This window comes from Zalophus californianus, chromosome 13 (genome assembly GCF_009762305.2).
Source record: "Zalophus californianus isolate mZalCal1 chromosome 13, mZalCal1.pri.v2, whole genome shotgun sequence".
NCBI lineage: Eukaryota > Metazoa > Chordata > Mammalia > Carnivora > Otariidae > Zalophus > Zalophus californianus.
Genome location: NC_045607.1, coordinates 84,806,929 through 84,827,658, shown reverse-complemented (window position 1 = coordinate 84,827,658; position 20,730 = coordinate 84,806,929). Strand labels below are relative to the sequence as shown.

At 43.6% G+C, this 20,730-nt stretch overlaps 1 protein-coding gene across 4 annotated transcripts in view; it reads right to left on the bottom strand.

Annotated features, from left to right (window-relative positions):
• The window catches only part of DOCK8 (dedicator of cytokinesis 8), a 220,694-nt gene that overhangs the window by 41,635 nt on the left and 158,329 nt on the right, over positions 1-20,730 (bottom strand). For all 4 annotated transcript variants that reach the window (XM_027614627.2, XM_027614629.2, XM_027614630.2 and 1 more), the window contains 8 exons: positions 20,395-20,508; positions 16,136-16,291; positions 13,834-13,973; positions 7,905-8,074; positions 4,094-4,239; positions 2,021-2,203; positions 1,510-1,642; positions 454-541 (listed from right to left, as the gene is read on the bottom strand). In XM_027614627.2, the coding sequence (XP_027470428.1) occupies positions 454-541; positions 1,510-1,642; positions 2,021-2,203; positions 4,094-4,239; positions 7,905-8,074; positions 13,834-13,973; positions 16,136-16,291; positions 20,395-20,508 (1,130 nt within the window). The remainder of the gene's footprint in view (positions 1-453; positions 542-1,509; positions 1,643-2,020; positions 2,204-4,093; positions 4,240-7,904; positions 8,075-13,833; positions 13,974-16,135; positions 16,292-20,394; positions 20,509-20,730) is intronic.

Here is a 20,730-nt window from a genome sequence, read left to right as displayed (position 1 = left end):
AAATTTTAATAGCAACCTAACATTTCCTTGCATAGTTCCCTATTCTTGAGCATTTACAATGTTTCCATTTTAAAAAATACTGAGTGATACTGACATAAATATCTCTGACTACACCTTTTGTACATGCTTCCGGAATGGAAATATGAATTTGAACTATGTGGTCTTGGGTGCCCTGTTCTGTCACCTCCAGCAGCTTTGGTCAAACTATCTGAGATTGCTAAATACTAGTTTTCTTTAAATGCTTATCAGTGTGGTCAAGTTTTCAGAGCTGTAAATCATTACTCCTTATACCTTTGGTTATCCTGGGTCCCTGGACGAAGCGAATTTACCCAGATAATGATGTTTCACTTTCTTACCCTTGGAAGGATGTAGCTGTTTCAGTAATACAAGTAGCCTGGGAAAAAGGGTTTTAGACTTTAGGTAAAAGTAGCACAAAGTTGCTGAGTGACTCACTTATCTTGCTTCTCATTAGCTTGCCGCCAATGTGTCTGCTCCTTCCTCCATCTCAAGTTTTCACTGAGGCCTGGAAATCGGTCATTCCCTAGGAGTTAAGAAATGCACGAGAGGAATGTGATTAGCATGAAACCCTCTAAGATAACCACAAGTTCCGTAACAAGCTCAGCGGAGAGGACTCAGCACCGCGCCTCCGGCGAATTAGAGCCCATGAGGGACGCCAGGAGGAGACATGGTTTTGCCCAGGACCTGGCCACCTGCACTTTGATTGACAGCCTACAGCTTTAGAACCCTTGCCTTTCTGGAGTGTGGGTGAGCATGTGTGTCCTGAACAGAGGGTTCCAGTGAAACTGGGGTTCTCAGTTTATTACTGAAGAGGAGTGTGTGGGTGTTAAATGGGGGTGCCCTCCCCCCACCACTGCAAGAGCTGAGCTCCCCCCAAGCTCCCAGCCACTGTGTCCCACTGCACAGAATGAGCTGTCACTCTGTAACTTTGAGCATGGTGACTAAGACGGAGCATGCCTGAGAACCTCACTCAACTCTACAGCAGTGAGTTCAGCCTTTCTGAGATCATTCCTGGCAGGCCTGGAACACTCGGACACCCCTGGTTGGGGGCGGGGAATCGTTTGTGTTCTAGTAATGCCCTGAATGATGGGGGAGATGACTGTGGAATCAGAATTATCCAGCGTCTTGACTGTGCTCCACAAAGACGAGTAGTCAAATGCCCCGGGGAGAGGCTTTGACCTTGAGGGTGACCACATTCCACCTATCCTGTGACTCATGTCCTTGGATGTGACCTGTACCACTGACAAGTCTTAAACAGAAGACACATCTGGGGACATTTCCAGGGTTCCTGTGACCTCAGGACAGCAGCCTTCCCTCGAAAGTACACAGCTAACATTTCATACATCATGCACGGAATCCGGGAACCTGCTTGTCTTTATTATCCTAACATCTTAAGAAAGCAGTGGTAGGTCTACTCGCATTGTGAGGACACTTCTCACCGAGGGTGTAAAACTCACTGACAGGAAGCAGGGAAGGGCAAGGCCAACGCACCTGGAGCCCGACAGCGCCGCATCATCTCCCCTCGGGCCCCTTCCCCGCGGAGCAAAGCCTCTTCCAGCCTGGCCTTGACATCTCTTGACTTCTGCAGGACTTGGGTACTGACTTTGTCAGAACTCTGTTTTCCCTGGACAGGAAAGAGGCAGAAGGCTGTTCAGTGTAGTGAGATGTCTGTGCGTGGGGAGAACCCCCAAAACACAGCACTCTGCAGTGAAGAACAGCCATTTTGGACATGTGCCCCCATGGAGATACTGTTCAGGGGCGTCCTATGGCTGAAATCCTGCAAATGACAATGGGATGGGGTTCTCTCTGAAGAAGGCAGAGATCCTTCCTCTGAGAAATGGCCGTATCTAGAATGCAAAGAGGTTATGGGTTTTAATACAGAAGTGAGACCAACAGATGGTGCCTCCCCTCCACCCCCAAGCCAAGGGGAACCGTAGTAACAACATCGACCTGAACCTGGGAGCTAAGAGTTGGTGCAAGGCTGAGCCCACCTCACACTCACCTTGTACTCGAAACACGAGACACAGATAAAAAGGAGATCTAAGATCCTGTTTAGCTGCATGGATGGCAAGTCGGCGATCCACTTCCTGATGAGGCTCTGGTCGGCGTTTTTCATGATCCAGAGGAAGCAGATCATGAGGTTGCGGGTCGTGTCAGCATTCAGCATGTTGTATTGCTTGTAGGGCTGTAGGGAGGCAGAGGGCAAGATGGACGTGGGGGAAGAAGTAGAGCCATGGGAACCCCAAAAGCTTAGGGGATGCTAAGCTCTTAGAACACAGGCACTGCACTTGTCCCTGGCTGGGAAACTGTTTCCAGGAGCCCGACCTTTCCAGGGCTACGAAGCTGCGTTCCCTGAACTGAGGTGCTCAGCAAAGGGGCTCACGTGGGGCGGTATCTGAGCCAGGCTTTCGGCGGCACCCTTCGGCTCCGGAGCAGTGTGGTCTGATGGTCTGTCCTGCCTTGACCAGCCCCCCCACCCCCAGTCTCAATGATACAAAGGGAGCTTCCAAGCTGCTAAGATTCCAAGTATTTCTCCTTCCAGCGGGACACCAGAGGGTTGAAATTAGAGCAGAGAACAAGACTAGCCAGGCTCCAGAAACATCCTAACTGTTCAAGAGTGAACTTCTGTGTCAGAGTCCAAAGTATAATATAAGGGTCATGAAGTGCTTGGCAAATGAATCAAATCCCTAATTTAGCGGAGTCCTCTGTGCTGGGACTTCACTTACAATTTATGTTTTCCTGGGGGTTGGGGGTGGGGGCTCAGGCTATTTGCTTTAAGACCTGGGTCCCAAGTGTTCGATTTTGAGTGCTGAGCACACTTTCTTTTACTCATCCAATCAAGACAAAGATTATGTGGCTGCACCTTTGGTTCACACGGTGTAGCTAATACCCAGTGGAATGTGAAACCGCCTACTTGTGAGTATGTGCGGGAAATGTTGGTTTGGGAATGATAGGGCTTATGAAATTAGTTTAGTCTTCCTGAGTATGGTGACAAGAAGATATGAAAACCTTAGTGATAACTGCCTAGGGAAGATCCTCTAACGGTGAACTCTGGGCATCTGAGCATATGCCCTTTGAGCCAATTAACAATGTAAAAGGCATCTACGCTGCCTTGGGCAGCTAACTTTGGTAAGATGCACATTATTAAGGTGAAGGAGGTCATGAAACACAGTATGTCTCCAACTGCAGGATGATGAGCGATGTCAACTCTCAAGGGTCTTTTCTCTTTCTTACATCCCTGCCCTCCAGCCCTCCCGGGGCTGTCCTCGGGGTGGGGGCTTGCTAAGTGCTGGAAGGAAGAGAGGAAAGCCATCCAGCAGAGAAGCTACTTAGGTCTAGATGCTGCCTCTCCCAGGAGAGAACCAAGTGGAGTTCTCTGCAGATGTATACCTTACGCTGAAATGCAAAGTTAAATGAAGCTGGACGATGCAGTGCTGTCACTGTCTGCCAAAGGAAGAGTCGAGCTCCTCAGGGAAAGGAGTTCCCACCTCAAAGAAATCAGACCCCGTGTTCCTGGAGGCGCTGCTCTTTAAGCCCAGAGTCTGTGCAAAAGGACAGAGCTATCCTACTCTGTTTGGGCTCCCTGGGGACCCAGAAAAGCTGAAGTCTTTTGCCTAAGAAGTACTCACCCCAAGCAACTGGCCCCTTCAACCATTTCAACCACTTTTTTGGAGGCAAACATAGTGTGAATGATAAACATAGAATAAACACCACTCAAGCCTCCCAACCAAGGGAGCCTTGGTTTGATCTTCTTTGAGCTGATCTCAGATATCCCAAGTTCACCTCTTTCTGGTGTTCTGAACCTTGAACTCAGGCACCGTTGAGACGGCCTGGATTCGGTTTATGGATCTACTGCTGCAGCCAGGACGATCTGTGACTATGCTGCCTCACGTGTGCTATTGCCCTTCTCAGCTGCTAGCTCCACGCCGATGCCTTTCGGAACTGAGCAAAGAGGCAGGAATCTCACAGCCTGCTCTGCTCTGGGTTCCGGTAGGTAAATACAAGAACAAGCCCATGAGAAGATGGGACAAGTCACAGAACAAAAAATAAACCAGAGAAAGGTGCACCAACATACCAAGGAAGAAAGCATTGTTTCACTTGTCTTCAAATTAAAATTGTTTCCGGCTATGGCCAGCGCCACGTTCTGGTTAATTGCACTGGTCCCTTCTTGGTCTTCATCCGAGCCATTGGCACGATTTTTTCCACTACGGGCATCTGCAGCTGTGTAATGAAAACATCACTGGCCTTACCATACAATCCAACAATGGTGCTTCTTGGTATTTAGGCAAGGAGTTGAAAATTTATGCCCACCCAAAAATCTGCATGTTTCTAATGGCCAAAACGTGGAAACAAGCATGATGTCCTCCAGGAGATGAATGGATAAATAAACTGTAGTACATCCAGACAATGGAATATTATTCAGCAGTAAAAAGAAATGTGCTATCAAGCCATGAAAAGGCACGGAGGAATCTTCAATGCATGCTACGTGAAAGAAGTCAATCTGAAAAGGCTACATATTATGATTCCAACTCTATGACATCTGGGAAAGGCAAAACTACAGAGATGCTAAAAAGTTCAGTGGCTGCCAGGGGTTGGGGGGAGAGAGGGATGACCAGGCAGAGCACAGAGGAATTTTAGGGTAGAGAAACAACTCTGGTTGATGCCATAATCATGGATACACAGCATTATATATTTGTCCAAACCCACAGAATTTACAACCCCAAGAGTGAACCCTAATGTAAACCATGGACTTTGGTAATTATGATGTATTGCTGTAGGTTCATCAGTGGTAACCAATGTACCCCTCTAGTGGGGGATGCTGACAACAGGAGAAGCTGTATATACATGGGGGCAGGGGGTATATGGGAAGTCTCTATACTTTCTGTTCAATTTTTGCTCTTTAAAAGTTAAAAAAAAAAAATCTTTGCTGATGTGAAGCACAAAACAGTATTTCCCTATGTCTCCTACCCACAGAGGAACTGATAATTATTAGCCACTGAAGTCAGCACAGTAATTTAAAACCTGATGTCTTGTGGGGTGTCTGGGTGGCTCAGTCGGTTAAGCATCTGACTCTTGATTTCAGCTCAGATCATGGTCTCAGGGTTGTGAGATTGAGCCCCGTATCAGGCTCCTTGCTCAGTGGGAAGTGTGCTTGAGATTCTCTCCCTCTCCCTCTCCCTCTGCCCCTACCCCCAACACACTCTCTCTCTCAAATAAGTGAATAAATCTTAAAAAGAAAACCAAAACCCTGATGTCTAGCATTACTGCTAAACTGCCACCCTCTCTAGGAAAAAGCAGGCAGGCTAATAAAAGAGACAAAATGCTCAGCAAAAGATTCAGCTAGAAATTAATTTTTCAAATTGTAAAAATAAAAAATTTCAAAGCATTCATAAGACTTTCCTGTAATATAGTATTTTAAAATTTTTTCTAAATTTTTATTTAAATTCCAATTAGTTAGTATAATATTAGTTTCAGGTGTGTAATATATTTTTTACTCTATTCATATATTTTTAAAAATGACCGAATAGAAAGGAACCTGTAATTACAGAACTATTCAGTTCTTTATAAATTAACAAGCTAATATCACAAATTCGGCAATAAGGTATTAAATTTCAAATATCTGATATGAATGTTAATTTATTATCTCTACATAATATAGACATACTTATGTTTACATGTAGATCTAGATGTGTGGGGACAAAAAAAAGGACCCACCACTTAAAATGTTGGTTTTTCACTACCAATCACACACAAAGTTTTTGCTTAAGCAGTTCTCAGAAAAGTGTATTAAATCACTTGCAACTCATGGATTCATTAAAAACTCTTATTTTGTTATGCTTGTCAACGTTGTAAGTATTTGTATCTTCAATTTTTCAGGAAAATTAGATTGCAAACAGTATTTCCTTCTGCTAAAATTCTGAAAACAGAACTCAAATATTTTTAGAACTCAGTTTTTTCAAAATAAGAGTTCACTATTTGTGTTTAAAGGCAGCCGAGTTTTTAAACAAATGGTAAAATGAGTAGCATGTGGCAATTATGTAAGATCTGGTAACATTATCCGATTTGAGGATGCATTCTTACTTCCCCTAAATATGCACAGGGTCATGGTTATAAAAGAGAGAAGGCTATAAACATTTGCCACATAAAATGCTTTTATAGAGGGTCTCTCAGTTCATCCTTATCACCATGCTAAGATGTAGACATTGTTACCACATTTTTACAGTTGAGGAAAGGGGAAGGAAGCCATTGAAAGGTTGAGGAATTCTTCAAAGGTCACATGTAGCAATAAAGGGGCTGGAATTTGAATTCAGGTATATCTGTTTAAAAAACTATATTCTTCTTAGTAGTAAGGATTCCATATGTAATAGATGCGCTATATTACCTCTAATAATAGAATACCTTCACTGTTTTCCCTTTTGTCAGCTACATCACGACTATAAAGGTCAGTGCCATACATTAAGGAACCATTGAGATTTAAGAGCCTTGGAGGTCAAGCGCTGAAAAGCTTTGATCTAAAGTGACTGACTGGGAAAATTCTCATCAACAAGGAAGCTTAGGAGAATGTGTGCTAAAGCAGTTCCCTGCTTTGGGAACAAATGAGTCATAGGTCTTTACATGGAACTTTCTAGAAACTTTCGGCAAAATTCTGGCAATGGTCTACAGGTCATCTGCTGTGTTCTGGATTATATCATTAAATCTTGAAGACAGCTGTATTCTCAATCTGGACTCCAGTCAGGCACTACCAGAGAACGCTTACCCTCTGGGCCAAGCTTGCTTCTGTACATCCCTTGCCCATTTTCTGTTCATCTACATTCCCTAATCCACACCGTAATATGTAAATAAACTCAGGAGGTCCACAAACTCCTGTAAGACAATTTATCTTGTCCTCTTGCTGAAAAATGAGAGATACGGACTTCCAACCCCAGAATCAGCCTCTTAGGGCCAAAGGCAAAATTCCATTGCCATGGAAGAATTTCCTAATATTGAAGACACCATGATTACCGTGATTTTTTTGAAAGAGACAGAGACAGAGGGAAAGAGTTAGAGTTGGGAGGGGCAGAAGGAGGAGAGAGAGAATCCCAAGCAGGCTCCACACTCAGCGCAGAGCCCGATGCAGGGCTCACTCTCATGATCCTGAGATCATGACCTGAGCCAAAATCAAGAGTTAGATGCTTAACCAATTGAGCCACCCAGGCACCCCGACACCATGATATGGAACAATTGTTTAGGGTCATCTGAGTCTGCTTCTTTCCTAAGCCATTCATAAGAGAAAAGAGAAGAAACACCTTTATTTCAATGCCTTAGAGTGGTGATCTCCTATGGGAGTAATTCTGTTAGTATTTCATCCTTTGTGATGTATGGTCTATAAAGTTCATCATATACCAGCAGATGAGTGAATGAATGAACAAGTGATTTCTGAATGAAAAACCATAAGAGACTCTTAGGAAACAAACTGAGGGTTGCTGGAGGAGAGGTGGGTTGGAGGGATGGGTCAACCGGGTGATGGACATTAAGGATGGCAGGTGATGGAATGAGCACTGGGTGTTATATAAGAGTGATGAATCACAGACCTGTCGCTCTGAAACCAATAATACATTATACGTTAATTAATTGAATTAAAATAAAAAATATTTTAAAACACACACACATGACTACGGTCCTTTACAAAACAAACAAACCAAAACCTTATTGGGACCAAAAAAAGAAAAACAACCAAACCCCCGAAACCCCCCAAACTTATTGGGACTTATATGAAACACGTCTGGAGAGCACCGGTGTGGAAACCTGCTCACACAAACATATCAGCACTAGAGCTAAGAGCAGAAACTTCATTCCCTTGGCAGGGGCCCCCAACAATCCAAGGAAGGACATGGAGGCATCATTACCTGTAAAGTCATAGAGTTGTGGCAAAGCATCCAAAATGATGCCAACCAAAGGCAGGTAGAGGGCAGCGATTTTGACCTTCACTTCCGGTTTGACACAGCGCGGGTCCAGGTCGTGAGAGCTCAGAAGGCTGTGGATGGCACTGACCGCTTTCCTTTGCACTTTGCTGATCCTATTGGCACAACACAGAAAGCTAGAGGTTATGGTCAAGGGAGATCAGCCAAAATGCTCTTAAACAATAAGGAGGAATCAGAATGCTCCTGATCATTGGGGTGACATGTGAAAACCAAATAAAAGAGGGTAGAAGTGTCTAGAATCCAGAAACAGACTGCCTGTGTTCTGGTCCTGGGTTTGATGTTTCAAAGTCCAACATATTGTAGTATTTGGTACTTCATTCCTTTTTATTGTTGAGTAATATTCCATTGTGCAGATAGATTTTATTTTGAGGTAGGGGGGTTTGAGGTAGGGGAGAGGGGCAAAGGGAGAGGGGCAAAGGGAGAGGAAGGAGGAGAGAATCTTAAGTAGACTCCACGCTCAGCATGGAGCCTGACATAGGGCTTGAGATCATGACCTGAGCCAAAATCAAGAGTCAGATGCCTAACCAACTGAACCACCCAGGAGCCCCAGATCACATTTTAATAACCCATTCATCAGTTGATGGATATCTGGATTATTTCCACTTTTTGGCTATTATGAATTATTAATGTTGCTTTGGATATTTGTGTATAAGCTTTTGTATGGATATAAGTTTACTTCTCTTGGATATGAAGTCTACTTCATACCTCAGAGTAGAATTACTCGATTTTGTGGTAACTCCGTATTTAACCTTTAGAGGAACCATCAGAATGTTTTCCTTTTAAGATTTTATTTATTTGCAAGAGAGAGAGAGAAAGCATGAGCAGGGGGAGGGGCAGAGAGAGAGCGGTAAGGACAAGCAGATTCCTCACTGAGTGTGGAGCCTGCCCAGAGGCTCAATCCCAGGACCCTGAGATCATGACCTGAGCTGAAGTCCAGTGCTTAACCAACTGAGCCACCCAGGCGCCCCACCACCAAACTGTTTTCAACAATGAACACCATTTTACATCTCCCCGACCCCGGGAAAAAGTTTCCATTTTCTCTCTGCCAACACTAGTTAGTATTTATCTTTTTATTATGGCCATCCTAGTGGGTATGAAGGTGCTATGGACTGAATGTTTGTGTCCTCTCAAAATTCATATGTTTAAACCTAATTCCTAGTGTGGTGGTATTAGGAGCAGAAGCCTTTGGGAGGGAATCAGGTCATGAGGGTGGAGCCCTCATGCATGGGACTAGTGCCCTTATGAGAGACCCCAGAGAGCTCTCCTGCCTTCAGCCATGAGGGAATACAGCAAGAAGATGACCATCTATGAACTAGGAAGTGGGTCCTCATCAGACACTGGATCTGCCAGCACCTTGATCCTGGACTTCCTAGCATCCAGAACTATGAGAAATAAATTTCTGTTGTTTATAAGCCACCTAGGCTATGGTGTTTTTGTTACAGTTGCCTGAAGGAACTAAGCGAGAAGGGGTATTTACCTGGTTTTGATACGCATTTCCCTGATGGTTAATGTGGTTGAGTACTTTTTTCATGTGCTTATTGGTCATCTCTCCTTGGAGAAATGTCTATTCTGACCCTTGTCTATTAAAAAATTGAGTTACTTGTCTTTTTGTTATTGTTGTAAGATTTAAAAATTATAAATAGAGGGGGTAGCCTGGGAGGTTCAGTCAGTTAAGCCTCTGACTCATAATTTCAGCTCAGGTCATGATCTCATAGGTCATGAGATCAAGCCCCGTGTCAGGCTCCCGCACTCAGTGGGGAGTCTGCTTGGGATTCTCTCTCTCTCCCTCTGCCCCTTCCCCACATGTGCACACACGCTCTCTCTCTCTAAAATAAAAAAAAAAATAAATCTTTACAAAATTATATAATGGGCACAAATCCCTTATTAGATCTATGATTTGCAGATATTTTCTCCCATTCTGTGCCTTGTCTTTTCATTTTCTTGATGATATCCTACATACCACAGAAGTTCTCACTTTCAAGAAGTCTAACTTAGCTACTTTTTTTTTTCTTTCGTTGTGCCTATTTCTGGCATCAGATCTAAGAAGCCATTGCTTGATCCTATTTCATGAAGATTATCTCTATGATTTCATCTAAGAGTTTCACAGTTTCAGCACTTACATTGAGGTCTTTGATCATTTTGAGTTAACTTCTGCACATGGTATGAGATAGGGACCCAACTTGATTCTTGTCCATGTGATAGCCAGTTGTTGCCCCAGCGCCATGTGTTGAACACATTACTCTTTCCCCCTTGAATTGTGTTGGTGCCCTTGTCAAAAGTCAATTGACTATAAATGTGAAGATTTATTTCTGGACTCTTAATTCAACTGCATTGATCGATATGTCTATCTTTATGGCAGAACCACTACTATTGCTTTGTAGTAGATTTTGAAATCAGGAAATGTGAGCCCTCCAATTGTGTTCTTTTTTAAGACTGTTTTGGCTATATTGGGTCCCTTGAATTTTCATATGAATCTTAGGGTCAGCTTGTCAATATCGGCAAAGAATCCAGCTGGAATTTTGAGAGGAGTTGCACTGACTTTGTAGATCAACTTGGGGAGTATTGCCATCTTAGTAGTATTAAGATCCATGAATATGTCATGAATCTCCACTTGTTTAGATCTTTTTATTTCTAAAGTATTTTATAGTTTTTGGTGTGCAAGTCTTATACTTCCTTTGCTAAAAAATTTAGTCCTATGATTTTTATTACTTTTTGATGCTATTTTAAATGGAGTTGTTTTCTTAATTTCATTCCACATTGTTCATGTGGATATGGAAATATAATTGATTTTTGCATATTGATCTTGTACCTTGCAACCTTGCTGAACACATTTATTATCTTTAATAGGTTTTTAGTGGGTTCCATAGGACTCTCTAAAAACAAATCATGTCATCTGTGAACAGAGATAGTTATACTTCTTCCTTCCCAATACGGGTGCCTTTATTTCATTTTCTTGCCTACTTGCTCTGGGTAGGGCTTCCAGTACAATGACGAATAAAATAGCAGTAGCACGAGTGGATGATCTTATCTTGTTCCTGGTCTTGGAAGGAAAGCAATCAGTCTTTGACTGATAAGTACAATGTTAGCTGTGGGTTTTTCACAGATGCCCTTTCTCAGGTTGAGGAGCTGCTCTTCTATTTCTATAGGATTTATTGAGTGTTTTTTCAAGAAAGGGTATTAGATTTTGGCAAAAGCTTTTTCTTCATCTATTGAGATGACTGAATGTGTTTCATTCTTTATTCTATGCATAGTGTGTATCATATCAATCGATTTTCAGATGTTAAACCAATCTTGCATTCCTAGGATAAATCTATGTAGCTACAGCGAGCATATAATCCCTTTTATATGTTGTTAATTCAGTTTTCCAGTATTTTGTTGAGGATATTTATATCTGCAGTCACATTAGTGTGCGGTTTTCTTGTGATGTCTTTTATCTGCTTTTAGTATCTGGGTAATGCTGGCCTCATGGAATGAGTTGGAAAGGGTCCTCTCCCATCTATTTTCTGGAAGAGCATGTGAAGGATTGGAATTAAGTCTTTAACCATTTGGTAGCATAACAAAGAGATGCTAGATAATTTCCACATGCTTGAAAAACACTAGGGATTTAATGATGTGTGGACATTTATGGACATCCCCGGGTAAGGGGGTTCTAGGGAGACCCTTAGAAACTGGAGCTGTGGCTCCTTTCAGAAGTCCAGCTACTGAGACATGCCCACTGGCCCTTGCCCTTCAGATGGGCAGGTGTTGGTGAGTCTATTAATTGTATTGGCAGCAAAAGGAAGTACTGATGATGAGGAAGTATTGTTAAAGGAGATTTTTCTGAGGTTTTAGCCCACATGGTAAAGTTACTAATAAGTATGTGACAATACTTCTAATGACTTTCCAGAGGGGTAACTGACAACCCAGAAATCAGGGATTATTGTGTTGCCAAAGGAGAGACACTCTTAATTAGTTACCCTCTGGGGGGTAGAAAAAGTACCGTGTGTGCGTGTGTGTGTGTTTGAAGAACGTGCGTGCGTGTGTGTGTGTGTGTGTGTTTGAAGAACGTACCCACCTGACTGAAAATTACATGATGACCTCTGAACATACTCTACTCTGTTGCTAGTAAAATAACAGCAACAATTTTATGAGGAATCAAAACAGATGTCAGGGCTGTTGCCCTTGACATCTCAGTAGAAGGGAAATGGAAATTAGAAACTTCTGCTAATGTAAATACTAAAGAGTACTTTCAGATGTCACGTGGATCACTGCTAGCAAAGGAAAATTAAGGAAAAACGTGTGTGTGTGTGTGTGTGTGTGTGTGTGTGTGTGTGTTTGCACATGAAGGTGATTTTGTTGTGCTCAAACCTCATTCTCAGTACCTATGGATCATGGCACTTTGTGTTGCTGTGGAAATTTATGTTAGTTATAGGGTAGAAAGTTCTACTGAGAAACTTGAGAGGAGTATAGTTAGGATTGAGAGAAGAGGAGATTGAAGCTCTCTAAGGATGCATTCAGGACCTGAATTTCTGGAAGAACATTCCATTTCCCACACTGACTTCCTGGGAGGCAGAGACAGACATTCACATGGCCAACATCAGTACGGTCAAAGCGCTTAGGATACTTTTCTGACTGCAGTTAACATAAGCTGAAGGTGCTTCTATCATTGTTTCCTTCACTAAATTATAAGCACTTAGAGAAAATTTGAAAACTTCCAATTAGACAAAAATCTGTAAACATATAGCAATGCTACCACTAATCAGCATACTTTAGTCCAGAAACTTCTTTAGCAGAGCAAGGAAAAACAGAGGAGTCGTAGGTAGAGGTTTTCCAGGGAGGGCGATGGTGTGGTACTGGAGGGTTTACCCCAGGAAAGGACTCTGGAGACCATGGCTCTGGATGTGTTCTGCTATGTAACTTTGGGCAAGTTCCTTCCATTCTTCGTGCCTAACCCAAACACCAAAAAGGCTAAGCTTGAATTATCTTCCAATCCTAACGATCTCTGGATCTGGGTCCCTGAGTGGTGAGTTCTATGGGGGCAGGGACTTTTGTCTGTTTTGTGCACTGATGTATCTCTGATATACTCCCGACTGTGTCTGTGTCTGCCCCATGGTAGGCATTCGGTAAGTGTTGAATGGAATGTATAATATTTTGGAAGGCATCGTCTCCTTCCATCCAATTGGGCAGATGGTGGTTTTCTAATCCTATGGCTCAGGGAGCACAGGGAGAGAAGGAAAGAAGGGGTGGGTCCATCTCCATCCCTGTCCACTGACTTCAAGACTAGATCCTGCCACAAGCCCCTGGGTGATCAGGCTTATAAAAGGTGAAAGGATTTATAAGCCCTGGACCCCGGGCATCTCTTTCAATCTGGGAAGGTCTCCCTGCAAGAAACCTAATCTGCACACTGGGTGACTGCCTTCCCATCAGTGGCCACTTCCTTGGTCAACATGAAGCCAAGCAGCATCTTGCTGCTTCCCCTGTGTGTACACAGATCACACCTGGGGCATATCTTATAAATGGCTTTGTTACCAAGTTCACTAATCAGAGCATCCCTGGGAAGCCTGTTGTAGTAGAAATGGGAAATCCTTCTCAATGAATAAGTGGCTGGAAAAAAGCCATTTTATGAGGGTTTCTCTCTGTCCCTCATGCCTTTCCACATTCCCATGAGCACCTTTTTCTCAACACATGGATACTTCCACTCTTCAGAGCTGGTGAATGGTAGAGATTTTTTTGCCAAGTAGGAGAGGCTGGATCGCAAACTTTAGTAAGGAGCTTTTGGGTTTTGTGGGTTTTTTTTTTTTTTTTTTTTTTTTGGCTTTTGTTGTCGTTGTTGTTGTTTCTGCTTTGCATTCCAGTTTACATGTCAGACACCTACCCTTCTCCTTCGGCATCCAGGGCAGCAGCCAGTTCAGTAAAGAGAAGTCCAGTGAGGAAGTGCTGCTGACGGTATTCTGGGGTCAGATCGAACATGCTGGCAACCTTCTGGTCCTGGAAACTGGAGCAGGAGCTCGAGTTCTACAGAAATGCAAGGATGTAAGTTAAAAAAAAAATTAAAATAAAAAAATAAACTGAGATGTGAAAGAAAGAAAGAAAGAAAAGAAAGAAAGAAAGAAAGAAAGAAAGAAAGAAAGAAAGAAAGAAAGAAAGAAAGAAAGAAAGAAGAAAGAAAGAAAGAAAGAAAGAAAGAAAGAAAGAAAGAAAGAAAGAAAGAAAGAAAGAAAGAAAGAAAAAGAAGAAGAAAGAAAGAAAGAAAGGAAGAAAGAAAGAAAGGAATGCAAGGAGCAGTTCCATAAGGAACAAGAACCGGGAATTAAATCACAAGGGCCAGTGTTTAAGGAGCCTGGGCTGCCTGGAGGGAGGCTTTGCAAGCACTTCCCAGGGAGAGTCCCCAGGTGGGAGCTGTACTTCCGGTGGTCACTTTGCTTTCCCATTCCCGCAGACAGAGAACTGTCAGCTGGGAAAGATAAAAACAGAGCCCTCAGAGTCTTTCACAAAAGGACTCATACTCTCTTCCCACCCCAGATCAGAAGCAAAGATGAAAGTCCAAGGATATCATGTGGATCGGGAAACCCAGGGAAATGGGCACTGTGTCCCATGCTGGGGCTTTGAGCAGGGAACGCCTCTCCTACAAAGTGCCTCCTTGATTTGAGGCCCCTGTCTCCTCAGCTACACTTCTGCGTACAGCTTCTGCATACTGCCCGGATTCTGCTGGCTGGAACTAGCAGGGGAGTCAGGGCGGGGATTGTGAGACTTACCAGTCCTAGATAATTGCTGTGTTATCTCGGGGGCACACTTTACATTGCACTAAAGGAATCGAAAGCGTCTCTGGAAATCCGAGGCTAGGCCTCGGCCCCGGGGTTGCTAACTCCCTGGGGTAGTCAGAAGGGAAATAGGGCAGAAGACTCAGGACAAAGTTAGCCCGTTTGGAATTGATGCTGTAAGTCCGATCCTCCCCAGTGCACAAGGAGATGGTCATGTGGCTGACAGCTGGCTCCTGCCACTCGGCATAAATGGCTAAGTTTTTTTTTCTTTTAATTAGTAAGACAAACCTTCACCTTTGTATAGTATTAAGGAACATGCAACAAAAATAGAACCTAACATTGAGAAATCTTGCTTGCTGCCCTGAGCTACTGCTTTGTCACCTATAAATGGAATGGGATTGTAAAACAGCATTTCCTTAAAGTTTTTCTAGAGGGCAGGAGTCCCTTGAGAAATCTGTGCAGGAAAATAAAAAGGTTTCCAATAGTGAAATCACTGGGAATCAGTGGTTATTAAATACTTTTCTCCTCCACCCCTTGGGTATTTACAATTTATACTAACAAGTTAGGGATTCTTGGGTGGCCTAATGCAAACAAACCGGTTACCACAGGGCTTCCAAAACTTGTTTGACTCTGGAATTCTGTATTTGCATAATACCTCTAGAATCTGGGGCCCGCTGAACCTTGTTACAAAAAAAGATTAGCCACGTCAGTCCAAGTCTTGCCTCTAAGTATACAAGTGTTGTGTGTGTGTGTGTGTGTGTGTGTGTGTGTGTGTGTGTGGCAGATAAAGAACAAGACTCATTAGAAATACAGTCTCTATAAAAGAGACTGTTGCATTCGTTTATGACAAGGTCTTTTTAGGGCTTCAAGAACTAAATTATCTGGAGCGTAATTCAAGATGGACTCATCTTGCACCCAACTCCATTTTATAACAGTATTAATAGAAAGTTCTAGGATAGCTCAAAGATGTAATACCAGTGTTGAAAACCACTAGTAGATCATTTCGGATTTAATATGAAGGAATATGTAGTTTCATATGCAAATGGTTCTGGGGTTCAGGAAAAGGAAAGTGAGCAAAGAAGATGGTCCACCTAATATGGCAAGATGATTAATGCCAGACAGAGGAAGTTATGTGACTTATTTATGATTTTCTAAATTCTGATAATGCATATGGATTCCTCGCTCTTCCTGGCCTCAGCAGGGACCCTTGAGCCTAGGAAGAAACCAATCGCGTACCTTGTAAATGATCAGTTAGATGGCGCAACCTCGGGGACCATACTTGCGTGTATCTGGATCAACTGATCCAGTGTGAATAGTTTGATTTGTCTTTTAACTAATAAGACCAACCTTTATAGTAATAAACGACTCAACTAATTAAGTCAAAGAGCTTGAGGAAGTCTTTCAGTAGCTGGTCACCTGGGAAGAGATGGAAGGACAAGGGGACGCTGGAGCAGTATCAGCATTCATAAAGAAGAGGTTCAGATTGAGGTAATGCTCGTGGCTGCACAGGATTCTCAGAAACTCCAGCCTCATGGAAATGAGCGTCAGAAGGTTGGTGAGCTTGGCCGACAGCTGGGAAGAAAAATGAAAACAGGAAAGATGTGTTTATTATAAGGTAAATGGAGTTGAAGCTGGCAGATACAAAAACCTCCTTTCTTTCGATTAAGACAATCAATTTAATAAAAATTAAGGGGCACAGCAACGGATGGAAAGCTCTGTATTAAAGGGAGGCCCAATGAGTTGTCACACATTACCGTTCCCCTTAATAACTCTAGCCTAACAGGTGTCCACAATGTGGATTCTTGAACCAACCCCCACCCTTGTCACATCTACAACACTGTGGCAAACTGGCGTTGCAAATAATCTGGAGGTATGTCTTCAGTGTAACATAATATCATAAATTTCACAAAAACCCCACTGTGTCTGAGAAGCTAAATGAAAGGAGCTGACCCCATACGGGGCCACACAAAACTAATGGAATATGACTGGGTGACTCTAACACAACTGTTCTTTTGTAGTTTCTAATTAAAGGCCCCGATGGGGAGTTCTCAGACCAGTTCCCTTAGATAAAGGCATCGCATTACTGAGGGAAGTATGTAGTCCCTGCAAAAAAGCTGCAGCTTGCCCCAAAGTAAGAGAGTAGGAAGTGGAGGAGAAAGCAAGAGACAGCTGGAAGAGTTATGAGGAAAAGTCTCTCCTTAAACAACCTAACCATGAAAACTGCAGCACAGGGAGGACAGTCAACAATATGGTAGTAACCCCGGATGGTGACTGTGACGATTACATTTGTGTGAGCACTGCGTAATGTATAGAATTGTTGAACCAATACGTTGTATACCTGAAACTAATATAATACCGTATGTTAATTTGACTTCAATTAAAAAAATTAAAACAAAAACCACAGGATAAGCAATGAAATGCTGAAAACAGTGACAAAATGGAAGAGATCATTTGCTTCCCTCAGGTGAGGTGACAGCTGAAGACCCAGACTCTATGGGCTCTGACTCAGAGGCACCTTCTTTTAAGGCAAAGTAAGGAAAGGGGGCCATGAGGGACCTTGAGACTCTCAATACATCATCATCAACACCCTCACGCCCCAGCATCTCATCCTTGTGAACGGACCTGCCTCCTCTTCTGGACTCTGAGAGCAGTTTTATAAAGGACATAATTTAAATGAGCAACACATTTTCAGCCATCTTAGGAGAAGCCCTTGTGCTGTGGGTCATTCTGCCTACAGGATCCACCAGTTGTAGTTACATACTATGTAAAAAATAAAACATGACTTTTGGGTAAGAACAGTTACTAGAACCGATGCTCTTTGTCAGTGTGTCTTGCTGGCTGACTTTGGACCAACGGAGGCACCAGCAAACTGAACTGATTAGAACCCGATCATATGCCCCTCACTTAATGGTCACTCACCAGGAGCTGCTGGGTCAAACCAGTCAGAATGTGAAAGCATAAGATTTTGTTCTTGAAAGAAGGTATCTTCAATAGGTCCCTTGAGACTTCATTAAAGACGGAAATTTCCCCAAAATAATTTTGGTGATGTTTAGAAGAGAATAAGGTGCAGTTCTGGAAACATCCTCCCCAAAGGTCAGGACCCTTTGGTGGTGGCCTCAGGGGCCACTCCCCAAGGGATGGGTGTTACCTTAGTGGCACGATGAAAGCGACATCAAGCAACTGAAAAGCTAGATGTGTCTATTGTTAGTGACTATTTAAAAAAAGGCTGAGATCATACCCATCGTCACAAGGTCTATAAATGGTGGAAAATACGATGGGGTGCTTGAATGAGGGTTTGCAAAAATGATAAAATCAGAGGATTTTGGAAGACTATAACTTGCCTCAGCTTTGATGCTCATACTCTATCTATATAGCTGGGATCAATGGATTGAATCACCCTTGATTACGGGACGTGATCACCGTAGGTCTGAGTACTACACTAACTGTGCTGAGCAATACCCACAGACGTCACTGGCCAACAGAGCACAGAATCAAAACGTCAAAGCCTGAATAAATCTAATCCAACTCTGGCTTCTGGCAGACGAGGGAGCTGCTGATGGCAATATAAAGCTGCCCAAATCACAGAGGAGTTGAATGGCATCACTGGGACTAGAACACAGGTCTCCAGATTCCAAGTCCGAGGCTCTCTGGAAGCCGAGACACAAAAGAGGACGAAAGAGAGGGTAAATGAGAGGCAACCCTAAGGAAAAGAAAAGGAAAAGATTTTGAAAACAGAGAGAGAGAAAGAGAGAAGAAAGGAAAACGAAAGAGGAAATTATAAAGGGCCTCCGCAGGGCAGGTAGACATCTCCTTTGGACTGCCTTGTTGGTTTTGTGGTAATGAAAGGTACCCATGTGTGATGAAGAGTCTCTCCCTCACCGAATGCGAGCCAGGCTCCTCTGAGCTGCTTTTCAAATAGGCCCACCCTTGAGCATGTCCTCAAGAGCTCGATTTTTAGCAAGGATCCCGCTCCATCCGTTTAGCCAGGGTCCCCCCACGCCCACCCAGCCTTGCTGTCTGACCGTCACCTTGATATCTGCCCAATTCCTCATCCCTCACCAGCCCCCTGGGGGGTTTCTGGTCACCCCTGGCCTGTCTTCAGTAAGAATCCTGTTAGGTTGGTTCAGCCAGAATCCTCCTCTCTTCTGAGGCTTCTACTTACGAATTTTTCCTCCACTAATCCCCCCACCCCGCTCCCTGGCTGTAAGTTCCCACTTTTCCTCGTATGTATAGTTGAGCCCAATCTCCCGTATTGTAAAATCCCACTGCAACAGCCCCCACACTTATCTCGATGGTCCCGAATAAAAGTCTGCCTTACTGTCACGATTCATTTTTTTTCTTTAAAAGCAGCTAACCCACGGGCCTCCCATGGTGCTCAGGGTCTCCTTTCTATATATCCTATTTTAACTCTTGAAAAACGGACCAACTAATATTTGCAACTCATCCAATGACCTGTTTTGAAAAAAAATATTAACTTTTATTTGCAATTCATCTGATGACCTATAATCCTCAACACGTAAGAGGGACTGCACAGAGGAAAGGCCAAGAGGAAAGGCAGAGTCCTCCACCCCTGCATTCTGGTGGAATCAAGATCCACGCAGGGTCAGGAGGTCAGGGCACTCAAGATGTTGGTGTTCTGGGAATTCTGAGGTTTCCTTAGGTTTCTCTTTTTACAGGTCGGTTTCTTTATTAGGAGTCCCTTTAGAAGAGTCGTGGTCTTTTTTGGCAGGGGGGGAAGGGGGGAGTTCCTTTTCTATTACAAATGAGGAAATGAGACCCAGAAAAGGTAAATGAATTACTGAGGGTCACTAAGAGATTAACCATGGAGAGCCAGGCCTAATAGAAGAAAGTGATTAATCCACCGCACCCCAGGGTTAGGGAGATGTGGCTCTTTCCAACCTGGACAAGTTACGTGACTCTTCTAAACCTCAACCTCATCATTTGCAAAAGGTAGAAGACACCTTGCAAGGATTAAAGATACTACTTCTAGAAAACGTTCAGCCCAGTGCCTGGTTCGCAGGAAGGAGCCAGCCGTGGTGACAGTGCCGGTGACAGTGCAGGGGGTTGGGGGGTGGCAGTGAGAGTCGGAGGTGGTAACGGTGCCGGTGGGTAGCGGTGACATGGCAGTGACACCTGCAGCAGGAAGAAGGAAGGACCCTACTTAACAATCTGAGGTGGCGGAACTGCTAAGACGCTCTTGGATTCTAAATATTTGCTTTGTGCTCCGTGAGGCAGTCTCTTTGGCCGATTCTATCAGGGTTCTTGAACGTCCGAATTCCACAAGCACATTTTAATTAATTGCCCTAGTATGTGAAAAGAGACCTCATACGTTGAATTCTAGACCTGGTCTGAGACCGAATGTGACCGTCACGTGATTTCTGTTAACTGTTCCAGTGAAGACGACCAGAGCACTGACACCTCTCAGTTCTCCCACATTTAACTTGTTGGACCTTTCTGCGCTGGGTTGGCAAATGCTCCAGGAATCCATGCGAACCAGGGTGTCTAGTGATGTCCACAGCAGAAGACAAATGACATAAAACAAATGATCACAAAACCCAGAATGTACAGGAGTTAAGCTAACTTGGCAATGAGCATGACAGCATACCATGGCAATGAGCATGACACTGGAGGAGAAGGATCCAGGAACAACACAGGCATGTCTGCGGGATGCTCACCTGGTTACAATAATGTTTGATGAGGTTAAATACGAAGCCACGATCCATGAGTGAGAGAAGGTCATACAAGAAAAAAGCCAGGCTGATGTTCATCTTCTCTGCCTGTTCATTTTCCTTAAAAACAAACCAACACCCGAATCATTTTGTGGTAAACCCTGATCAGGAACAACCAGGTCCCTGGTGGGAAAGCCCGGACAGACAGATCCCTATCATTTCAGCCAGTGTCCCTGGGGGAGACAGGGAGCAAAGCTGGTGACCCTGCAAACTGCAGCAAATACAAGTGAGCCCTTAGCAGGTGTCATGAGTGTTGGGTTGAATCAAGCAATCCTTCATTTA